This window comes from Oncorhynchus masou, chromosome 25 (assembly GCF_036934945.1).
Source record: "Oncorhynchus masou masou isolate Uvic2021 chromosome 25, UVic_Omas_1.1, whole genome shotgun sequence".
Taxonomy (NCBI): domain Eukaryota; kingdom Metazoa; phylum Chordata; class Actinopteri; order Salmoniformes; family Salmonidae; genus Oncorhynchus; species Oncorhynchus masou.
This window is the reverse complement of record NC_088236.1, coordinates 39,981,507-39,993,898: the sequence shown is the minus strand read 5'-3', so window position 1 is coordinate 39,993,898 and position 12,392 is coordinate 39,981,507. Positions and strand designations below refer to the sequence as shown.

General features: G+C 43.4%; 1 protein-coding gene across 4 annotated transcripts in view; it reads right to left on the bottom strand.

Moving 5' to 3' along the window:
- Window positions 1-11,062, bottom strand: part of mfsd3 (major facilitator superfamily domain containing 3) — a 35,798-nt gene extending 24,736 nt beyond the window's left edge. Inside the window, exons 1-2 of one of the 4 annotated variants that reach the window (XM_064937706.1) lie at window positions 10,714-11,062; window positions 9,247-10,012 (exon numbers count right to left, since the gene is read on the bottom strand). In XM_064937706.1, the coding sequence (XP_064793778.1) occupies window positions 9,247-9,937 (691 nt within the window). In that variant the 5' untranslated portion in view covers window positions 9,938-10,012; window positions 10,714-11,062. The other 3 variants (XM_064937707.1, XM_064937708.1, XM_064937709.1) reach the window with 3 other exon arrangements.
- Between the last annotated feature and the right edge of the window lie 1,330 nt (window positions 11,063-12,392).

The window sequence follows — 12,392 nt, the reverse complement described above, 5'->3', positions numbered from 1 at the left end:
GAAGTAAAAGGTAAACCTACCGATGAGTTGTGTTTTTACTGATAACAAGTTTGTTTATGAAGTGATTCAAAAGTAATAATTCTTAATAAAAAACAAACCAGTAACGGAATCACTGCAATTGAATTGGCTACAATGGGACAGAGTAGTCACAAACCACAGTTGGGTCACCTGCGACTGTCCTCCCTTCCACTGGCATTCTGCTATGTTCAGCTCATTACCGGTTTCTTTTCGCTTTTTGTCATCTGGTGGTCAAAGCATGTCACCTCTCCCGGAACTTACTGAGACCATGACACCTACCACCCATCCTCTTTCCATTTCTTGTAACAAGCATCCTCACCCACTGAGTAGCGACTGACACGGACGGCCATGGACGTTGAAAAGTAGTTGACATTTGGTCAGTCCACCCAGGGGGATCAAATCTGAACCAATCATGGACGTCTGTGTTTCACAAGTTTGGACAGCACAGTAATGTACAGTATTATACAACGGGTGGTTCTAATCCTGAATGCCGATGGGTAAAAACCGCATTCCAGCCGGTGTCTATTCCACAAGTTAATACCAGCTAAATCGATGACATTAAAAAGCCTATTTACTCGGTTTCATCTGACTGCGCAATCCATTGTCTCATCAGGCCAGCCAGGCACTTTATAAAATTGGTCTCCACTATAAAAAGCATCTAGACATTATCTCATTTCTTTTAGACTAACATTTGGTTTTCAACAGTGGAGATTTGTATAAACGTTGCTGTCAGTCTGTCCGACGTTTGCAACATGGTTTCAAAATTCTAGATGGATCTCCAGGTGTCCCATAGTAATGAATGTTTCGGGAGTCGGGACGAGACAGGCAGGCAGCTTTTCTCAGCCAGTCGAAATCATGAATCAGCGCAGCCAGTCTGCGGTCTTTCCAGCTTCTGTTTGATGCGATTGTGTTCGTTGTGTTGTTAGCAAGCTCCTCTTAACAAAAGTGTCCTGACGAGTAAGCACATTTTCTATGCCGGGCGAAATTGTGCCTAACTAGCTCATTATTATGGATGTATCCAAATAAATGTCACTAGAAAACAGCTTAAACAAATGCAAATATTGTTGTTATTCTATCTGCACTGTTTGACGTGACTGTAAGTTGGCCGTAGTTGGCTAGCTAGCAACCAAGGGATAAGAACGTTGCCAGCCAGTGTGGCAATGGAACATTTAGAACAAACGACTGGGTCACGTCCATAGATACAGAACAAAAAGAAAACGTCAGGGTCGCGTCTGTGGCAAACGGACAAACGACCAGTAGGCTTAGGAAGCAACCCTAGATGTGTCGGGACTATACCTTGTGGAAGGATGAAATATATTTATTCATACTATCAAATAAATGTTAATTAAAATGTCAAATCATTATTTGAACATGTTGGTAACCCGTTGTATAAAAGTGATAATAGCCTCCAAGCCGGTGTTTGGAGGAGATATTGGCAAGGTTTGCCGACCCGAGACAACACCATTGCGAATATATCCTCCAAACATCAGCTTCTCGGGCATTATCACTTAAGCAGAGCACAGTCGAGAACAGTACAGTACTGCGTAGGGGGGGACGGGACCCCTGGAGTAGAGCACAGTAAATAAAAGTACAGTACTGTACAGATCAGTACTGTACAGTAAGGCATTGAGTATACAACATAATGTAGAGAAGGGAGTTTGAAATAATTTCACTATTCGAATAGTATCATGAATTTTTGTTGGATATCCGAAACGCATGTAGTTTGAAACGTATGTTTAACCTATTAACCTAAGCACTGCTGCGCGAGGGCTAGAGGCTGGCGCTCTATTGCTGCAGCTGCGGTGTGTGAGAGATGGGAGGGAGCAGACAGAGAGAGACGCCAAGGTAACTTGGCTACAGCCGAGACGAGCTAACTTTTAGCAGCCACAATGTTGTTTATCATCCCAGTGCTCGTCTTGACTGGAGTAGCCTAGAGAACCTAATTGAGGCCACATGCTGCGCTTTCTCTCAAACCCCCTTCATATAAAACAGTCATTTTATTCCATCTTGCATTGCATTAGTGAACTCTCACTCCACTTCCTACACATTGAGCCCATTTGTCCCTTTAATTGGCCAACATAAACAACAAGCTACACACATCCACTGGTCCGCTACTGATTTTTTTTTTTATTAAAAAAAAATGTATAGATTTTTTATTGAAATGGGGCGCACTGTGCACGTCATAAAAACTACACTGAAAAGTTTTTTTATTAAATCAAATCATTTGAAATGTCATGGTATATCTTTGTGTGTAACAATGTCACATGGATGTTTTGATTTAGAAAAAGCATTCGCAGTGTTAAAAATAGGCCTATAATTGTTTGTTTTTTTGCAAAAATGAACTCGTAAGTATTGGAACGCAAATGCCTGTTTGATATTCGACCAACCGTGCCCATCCCGTGGTATAATGTACTGTATTGTAAAGTACACATCTACTTTACTGTACTCTACTGAACTCCACTGTGATGTCCAAACTTGTGAAACACAGTACATCTATGATTGTTTCAGATTTGATCTGGTCCGGACCAACCAAAGGCCAGTGAGTATAATAGTCAAATATGCAAAATATGGATATTGCCGATTTCTACCTTTGTGTACCTATTCAGGATACATCACAATGAAGAGAATGATATTCATAATTATGCATTTCTATAAAGTACAGATCAGAGACCCATGATGTAATTCCGTTACCGGATGTAAATCCACTTCACCTACTGTAGTTCAATAACCAAAACCAAAAAATATCAAATTCGAAGTGTCATAGCTTACACCCCATTCTTTCTGCAGGCATTTTTTTAATCTTAATTCAGAGCAGATGGATAACAGTTTTCTGGAAACGTGGTCGCATAAACGGAGGGAGGCATTACCGTAATTCTGTAATCAAACATTGCATCTGCAAAGTTCTTACAGTAAATGTGAAATTTGTGTAAATTGTTCAACGTTTAATCTTTGTGCATAGAGTTGTATGGTTTGTTTAACTTTGAAATCAATGGTTTTTGTTTGGCAGCCCTACTAATGTACTGACCAATGATGTACAGTACCAGTCAAGTTTTTTTATTTTAATTTTACTATTTTCTACATTGTAGAATAATAATGAACACATCATAACTATGAAATAACACACATGGAATCTATGACCCTAGAATTTCTAAGCAAACAGCTGGAGGCAGAGCTTTCTCCTAGAGCTCCATTTTTATGGAATGGTCTGCATACCCATGTGAGAGACGCAGACTCGGTCTGAAACCTTTAAGTCTTTACTGAAGACTCATCTCTTCAGTGGGTCATATGATTGAGTGTAGTCTGGCCCAGGAGTGTGAAGGTGAACGGAATGGCTCTGGAGCAACAAACTGCCCTTGCGGTCTCTGCCTGGCCAGTTCCCCTCTCTCCACTGGGATTCTCTGCCTCTAACACTAATACAGGGGCTGAGTCACTGGCTTACTGGTGCTCTTCCATGCCATCCCTAGGAGGGGTGCATCACTTGAGTGGGTTGAGTCACTGACGTGATCTTCCTGTCTGGGTTGGCGCCCCCACTCTTACAATCTCCACCCAGCACAGCCAGAAGAGGACTGGCCACCCCTCATAGCCTGGTTCCTCTCTCGGTTCCTTCCTAGATTTTGGCCTTTCTAGGGAGTTTTTCCTAGACACAGTGCTTCTACACCTGCATTGCTTGCTATATGGGGTTTTAGGCTGGGTTTCTGTACAGCACTTTGAGATAGCAGCTGATGTAAGAAGGGCTATATAAATAAAGTTGATGTAGTAACCAAAAAAAAAGTGTTAAACAAATCAAAATATATTTTATATTTGAGATTCTTCAAAGTAGCCACCCTTTGCCTTGAGAGCTTTGCACACTCTTGGCATTCTCTCAACCAGCTTCATGAGGTCGTCACCTAGAATGCATTTCAATTAACAGGTGTGCCTTGTTAAAAGTTAATTTGTGGAATTTCTGTCCTTCTTAATGCGATTGAGCCAATCAGTTGTGTTGTGACAAGGTAGGGGTGGTATACAGAAGTTAGCCTTCTTTGGTAAAAGACCAAGTCCATATTATGGCAAGAACAGCTAAAATAAGCAAAGGGAAATGACAGTCAATCATTACTTTAAAACATGAAGGTCAGTCAATGTGGAAAATCTCAAGAACTTTCTTCAGGTGCAGTCGCAAAAACCATCAAGCGCTATGATGAAACTGGCTCTCATGAGGACCGGCACAGGAAAGGAAGACCCAGAGTTACCTCTGCTGCAGAGGATAAGTTCATTAGAGTTAAATGCACCTAATAAATTGCAGCCCAAATAAATGCTTCACAGAGTTCAAGTAACAAACACATCTCAACATCAACTGTTCAGAGGAGAATTTGTGAATCAGGCCTTCGCGGTCTAATTCTTGCAAAGAAACCACTACTAAAAGACACCAATAAAGAGAGACTTGCTTGGGCAAAGAAACACGAGCAATGGACATTAGATCGGTGGAAATCTGTCCTTGGTCTGATGAGACCAAATTTGTGATTTTTGGTTCCAACCGCCGTGTCTTTGTGAGACGCAAAGTAGGTGAACAGATTATCTCCACGTGTCGTTCACACAGTGAAGCATGGAGGTGGTGTGGGGGTGCTTTGCTCGTGACACTGTCTGATTTATTTAGAATTCAAGCCATATTTAATCAGCATGGCTACCACAGCATTCTGCAGCGATAAGCCATCCCATCTGGTTTGCTCGTAGTGGGACTGTCATTTGTTTTTCAACAGGACAATGACCCAACACACCTCCAGGCTGTGTTAGGGCTATTTGACCAAGAAGGAAATTGATGGAGTGCTGCATCAGATGACCTGGCCTCCACAATTGGTTATTACCTGATTCCATAAGTGTTATTTCATAGTTTTTATGTATTCACTATTATTCTACAATGTTGAAAATAGTAACAATAAAGAAAAACCCTTGAATGAGTAGGTGTGTCCAAACTTTTGACTGGTATTGTCAACAAGATGGGTTGACAAAGCAAGCGAACACTGAAAAGGCAATCCAGGGGAGCAGTGTTATGGACAACCAAACATGGCCACTGGTGGGTTTGCTTTACAAATAAAACCTCTGGGGGAACCCCACCCACAGTATCGGAAAAGTAATGTTATACCATCCTAATACTGTCCTCTCTCTTTAGGCCTCTTTGCCTTTTCCACCCCTTTCTATGTATCTCTCTGGGCACCATGTGGTGGTTCTTCATTAATTCATCGCCCCCTCCAGCCTCCCTGCAGTCCTCTTTCTCTCTGGAAATTAAACCCCACACCCTGCACTACTCTCTCCCCCCACTTACCAACCTCAAACCCTCCTCTCGCCCTCTCATCACGCTCTGCCATCATCTCTCCTGTGTCACACAGGCGATCCTCCTAATCCAACCTACGGCTGTGTATGGCGGGGAGAGGACAGGACGGGGGCAGTCTCATCTAGTCCCACCCCCCCATCCCATCCACCCGGTCACTTCCCAGAGGAATTGCCCATGCTGTCTTCTCACAGACACATGCAAAATACTGATTCCCTGACCTATCAATGTTTTTAATTTGCTGTTTTGGATTTTGTTATACTCTTGTGAATTCTATGGTTTTTACTAGATTACTTGTAGTTTTTCATGTTGTTTGTCTAATTTCTGTAATGACTTGGTGCTGCCTATCTTGCCCAGGACGCTCTTGAAAAATACATTTTAAATCCCAATGAGCCCTTCCTGGTTAAATAAAGAAAATGAAAAAACACACTGTCTCTCACCATCACTCACATCTCCTCATGCCATCCCAGCACTAGTCCTGCCTCCACACTACAACATCCATCCACAGAAAACTCACTGTGTTCATTAAGAGTGTGTGGGAGAGAGGGGTCTGAGAGGTGTGTGTGTGTTGGGGGGGGGGGCTTTCACTCCCAAATCTCACACATGTAGTTAGACACACGAACACACCCTTGCACATACGTAATACCATCTCACGTTCACACGCATTGTCGAGTCTTACCCGAAAGTCGCACACAAACGCAAACAGTCTGACCTTTCAGTCTGAATAGAAGAGTGAACAACTAAACTAATATGATAATTACTAGGGCTGTGACGATACCAATATCACAATATTTTTTCCATGGCAAAAAATTGAAATACGAAGCAGACCAAATTCTTTGAACCTGCGTGATTTAAAATATGTGCTACAGCTTGTAAAATAAATACATGTGACTCTGGATGACAACATGATGTTTGTTTCCAACATTAGAGCTGTTCTCCTAAAGAAGTTAAATGCGCTTCGTGTTTTGTTTCCTGGACACGATACTAACGAGTATTGCGATGATGGTATCATCCTGGGCCTAATGATGATGATGTTAACGATAATGGCATTGATTGCAATGGAGAAGGTGACAGTGGTGATAACGATGATATGGAACTGATGCTGGTGAACCCTCATATGGATTAGTGTCATGGAGGGGTCCTGTCTAGGGTCTGCCTGGGCACATCTGATTACCATGCCAACCCTACCACACTCTCCCGCTCTCTGAAACATATATACACACACACACACACACACACACACACACACACACACACAGGAAAAAACAAACAATTGCACACACAAGCAAATGTAAGCCAATGTAAAAGAGCATGTTTTCCCACCACCCACACAAACACCAGTGTGATGCTGCGTCTTCCATTTCATTTTACGTGAAAAAAAAAGAGCCACAGACACAAAGACACTCCAGGCCTAATCCTTACATAATCTCCTTCTGTTACCAAACACCAAACTCTGTTTACCATAAATATTTGTATCTTGCAAATATGAACTACAAAACAACTGGTTTAAAAAGGACAACATTCCTAACATCTCACTAGGTCTAATACATACCCGTTGATTTGTACATAAATGCTATTCACACAGCTCAAAGTGTCATATTTTCTAAGAACAGGACTTTTAGTAGGTTCTGGACTCACTACCAAATCCCTGGTGTTAACCCCATTCCCTTCATTCATCAACAAGATGAGCAGGGCTCTCTAGTCTATGGTATGGAAACAGAGACATCTGGTGGTAAGAAATGAAACCACAGCTGAATGGAGAAAAGGCCTCAAGTCTTCCTTACCTCACAAAAGAGGCTATGGGACTGCATAGTGTTCATTTAGGCACCAAACTGTAGAAAACTGACTGAAACAGCGAGGGGATTACTTGGATTGGACCAATGTAAAAGGCATAATTGTGTTCACCATTGCAAACCGTCTAAAAATGTGTTCTGTTGCCTGCCTTAGTAAATACTACACAGGAAGGGATTATCAGAGCTTGTCCAATAAGAAATGCTTGTTCTGTTTTCAGTTGGAAAAGGCTTTGCGACGTAGTGCACTAATGAATACAACCCGGAAGGTTGTCATATTCTCTCATAGAACTCAAACAGATGCTGCCCGATCAATACGCTCCAATCCCCACTTACCTAGAGAATGAGTTGAGAATGTGTTAAGTCATTTAAATGAAAAATGTCATCCTTAAATGGTATGTAACTTTGGCTATACTATAGTTGGTAAAGCTTTTCAAAGTGGAGATAGATGATGACGTGACAGGACTATTCAACATAGATATAGTAAAACAATAAATACAAAATATAAGGTATTGGTCCCATGTTTCATGAGTTGAAATAAAAGATTACAGAAATGTTCCATATGCACAAAAAGTCTCTCTCTCAAATGCTGTGCACAAATTGTTTACATCCTTGTTAGTGAGCATCTCAAGAAGTGAGCATCCCTGATTAAGCAGCATGATCATTACACAGGTGCACCTTGTGCTGGGGACAATAAAAAGCCACTAAAATGTTGTCACACAACACAATGTCACAGATGACTCAAGTTGAGGGAGTGTGCAATTGGCATGCTGACTGCAGGAATGTTCACTAGAGCTGCTGCAAGAGAATTTAATGTTCACTTCTCTTACCATAAGCCGCCTCCAACATCGTTTTAGAGAATTTGGCAGGACACCCAACCGGCCTCACAACTGCAGACCACGTGTAACCATACCAGCCTAGGACCTCCACATCTGGCTTCTTCATCTGCAGGATCGTCTGAGACCAGCCACCCAGACAGCTGATGAAACTGGGGGTTTGCACAACTGAAGAATTTCTGCACAAACTGTCAGAAACCGTCTCAGGGAAGCTCATATGCATGCTCGTCGTCCTCACCAGGGTCTTGACCTGACTGAAGTTCAGCGTCGTACCAGACTTCAGTGGGCAAATGCTCACCTTCGATGGCCACTGGCACCCTGGAGAAGTGTGCTCTTCACGGATGAATCCCGGTTTCAACTGTACCGGGCAGATGGCGTGTGGGCGAGCGGTGTGCAAATATCAACGTGGTGAACAGAGTGCCCCATGGTAGTGGTGGGGTTATGGTATGGGCAGGCTTAAGTTACGGACAACGAATACATTGGCATTTTATCGATGGCAATTTTAGTGCACAGAGATACCGTGACCTGATCCTGAGGCTCATTGTCGTGTCATTCATCCACCGCCATCACCTCATGTTTCAACATGATAATACACAATTCCTGGGAGCTGAGAATGTCCCAGTTCTTTCATGGCCTGCATACTCACCAGACGTGTCACCAATTGATCATGTTCGGGATGCTCTGGATCGACATGTAAAAGAGCGTGTTCCAGTTCCTGCCAACATCCAGCAAATTCACACAGCCATCGAAGAGGAGCGGGACAACATTCTACAGGCCACAATCAACAGCCTGATCAACTCCATGCAAAGGAGATGTGTTGCGCTGCATGAGGCAAATGGTGGTCACACCAGATACTGACTGGTTCTCTCATCCACGCCCCTGCCTTTTTGGGCATCTTTATTCCCAGTCATGTGAAATCCAAAGATCAGGGCCTAATGAATTTATTTCAATTGACTGATTTCCTTATATGAACTGTAACTCAGTAAAATCATAAACATTTTTGCATGATGCGTTTATATTTTTGTTCAATGTAGATTTATCTCTGTGCTTTTCAACTCGGGCATCGCACATAAATGAGATGGTAGCCTAGATCTCTTGGACTACTACGAGAAAACATGTTTTGGCATACGGTCTAGTCATTTATGACATAGTGGGTTTCTTATGTATGTAGTAGCCTCACAGTAGATTAGGTTTAGTCTGTAGGCTGAGAGTTGAGGTTTAGTGTTAGGACTTTTAGCTACTTCTCCAGTTGGTACAATAGGCAAGTGTGCATGGTTGTCAGACAGACTAGCAGACTTACCCAGTTTGTATGTGAGAACATAGATTATGGTCCAGGGCGTCCCAGGTACTGACAGCAGCTTCCGCCACACCCTCCAGGGATGCACAGCGTCCGACTGGACACCCCTCCTCCCCTCTGCCTGGCCCCTCAACAGCTCATCATCCAGCACGGGGGCCCCCCACACAAACAGCGCCACACCGAAGTACACAAAGGCCAACAGCATGAACATAGGGCCCCAGCCGACCACGTCGATCACAGCCAGGAGCCCGCCCCCGGCAAACACCGAGCCGGCCTTGTAGCCCACCACCTGGGCCATGTTGCCCAGGCCCAGCTCGCTACGGCCCTTCAGCAGTCCCACAGCAGCCCCGTCCACCGCGATGTCCTGAACCGACGCCAGGGCATTCATGGCCAGTAGTGTCCCCGCCACGCCCCAGATGTGGGCCTCTGGGGACAGGGTGGCGCTGGAGAGGCAGGTGAACGCCAGGCCAGAGACAGTAGCCACAAGCCAGAGCCGCTTGGTGCCCACACGGTCCACCAGAGGCGCCCAGAGGACTTTGAGCACCCAGGGGAAGTAGAGGATTTTGGTCAGGCCGATGCGTGTGAGGGAATGGCCCGCCCCGCGGAGGTAGACGGGGAGCAGCGAGGACTGGAGCCCATAGGGGATTCCCTGCACAAAGTACAGGAGGCCCAGGAAAACCAGCTTGTCATTCATGATTCAATGGGAAAGGGACAGTTCTTCAAGTCATAACGATGGTCCGGCAGGAGCTGATCGAATGGGTCGATCAGGCTAGGAGAGATGGGGAAGAGAGAGGGGATCATTTCACTGATAAAAAGTTTACAAACATAAGCAAATGGGTGCCGGAGTCTGGTGTAGTGGTAGAACTGGTAGAACTGCTGATTCCAGACGACACATGCCACCTGGAAATGGGGTTACAAATCCCACCTCGTTCCCTACTCTCTGTATCTCCTTCTGTACCTGTCACTATCCTTAAAAAAAATACCTATTTATTTTTAAACATGAGCAAACGGAATTGAACTTGCAAGAAACATAGTTTGGGGTTTTATTATGCAAGTGAAATAAACACATTACTGATTATTACAGACTGATGCATCAGACAGCTGTCGAACGTTTGCTTTTTCACCAGCAGGAATGAACTTTAACTAGTTCATTTTCCTTTTGAATTAAATGTATGACATAATGGGATAATGTCTAGATTCAATTTTACGCCCCAAAATTGACCTTTAGATAGTAGCAAGCTGAAGGTAGTAGCAAGCAAATCTAACAATGTCTCGGTAAATAGGCTAGACATACCACTTACAAACAATACGCATGCATGGCCAATAATCAAGCTAACGCTGTGATACCAAATCCAATTCAGAACAAGTATCAGCGCGTGCCAATAGCTAGCAATTTCGGTGGTAATTTTTCAAATATTATAAAACGTTTGTCTCACTGCAATCTGTTTTCAACGTTGTGTTATTACATACTGGAATAGGTGAATCTGTTAGACGAAGCCGATCAGCTTCCGCCCTGCCCTTGAAAAACTACTTCCGGGGCGTTTGGCTCTGTTGACCGAAAATAGCCGTTCATTTGACTCCAAAACGGCTCGTAAGTGCTTAAAAACTATGCAAAATATAACATTTCTACCGTAAAACCTAAAAGGTTGCCTACCACTATGTCCACTAGATATTTTACATTAATATTCTCTTCTCACTATCTATTGCCCCTGCAGTGAGGAATTACCATCTTCAGAGAATGTTTTTTTAATAACTTTACTTATCTCCAGATAATCATTGTATTGAGCTCAAAAAGCAGTAGCTGCAGTATACAAATCTGGGAGCGAAATTAATGTTTTTTTTTCACAGATTCTTCTTCTTCTTTGGAATATTGACGATTGCACAATTTAGTGTGCATTCCCGCCACCTACTTGTGTGGGATGGAAACAGGATTCCCCAAAATCTAACAAATATATATAGAAAAAACGACCAAGCTACCAAAAACGAAATAAATAAACTAAAATCAAACAACTTTTCTGTTAAAAAAAACTATAACAAAACAGATCTGATCCCTACACATGATCAAGGGGAGCCTGGGAGGGCGGTTTTTCCGGCGGCAGTACCCCTTGTAAGTATTCACATGTAAAATCCTTAAATCACAAACACTTTTCTGCCGCAGCCACAATAATGTCAATTGTCTTAGATTTATTTGAGACCTGTGCCAATGAACGCCACAAATATATTTTGACTGAGAGCAAACATTTACTACAGGGTGCGTCTGTAACGGATGTGAAACGGCGAGCTTAGTTAGCGGTGCGCGCTAAATAGCTTTACAATCGGTGACGTCACTTGCTCTGAGACCTTTGTGGCGCGATCGGTAACGATGCTTTGTAGGTGACTGTTGTTGATATGTGCAGAGGGTCCCTGGTTCGCGCCCGGGTATGGGCGAGGGGACGATCTAATGTTATACTGTTACACGGTCCACTACCATAACTTCACTAGTTTTCTCAATGATTTGAATCGCCTCCGCGTCGGAGATTCGATTGACCGCTCTAACTTTTGCCCCCTGAATCTCCTTCACCCTTACAGGGCACTCCAGGAACTCGGGATCTATGATCGGCACCACAAATGCAACACCGTCGTCCCTCTACACACCGTTCTTCAATATACTCTGTCCATCTGTACACACTTGAAACATGGCCAAATTCTTTTAAATTCTTACACTGCAATGGTTTCGGGACAGAAGCTCTTACAGCATATATTACATAACCAAGCTTCACATGCGTTGGTATTTACTTTTTACCAAAAAAACAACAGGGCCCGACAGACTTTCTTATTTTCCCCCATTCACCCAGCGGGGTACCAACCACACCAGGAATTCTATTCAGGGGTTCCATCGTCACCCCTGAGAGAACTCCTTTGACGGGTGCTCTACTCCAGAGTTCAAAACACAAGACTTATGTTGTCCAGAGTCTTTTTAGGCTCACTGAAATCTTGCTGTTCTTCAGAAATACGCAATTCGCATACTTCGCATACTTCACCATTTTCGACACATAAGCAGGTCTCCCACATATGCATCCCAATAAGAAGTGATTCATTATCATTCAAACACGTATCCTCCACTCCAATTTTAGACTAATTCCTTTTTGTCCCAGTTTTCAATACTGCTG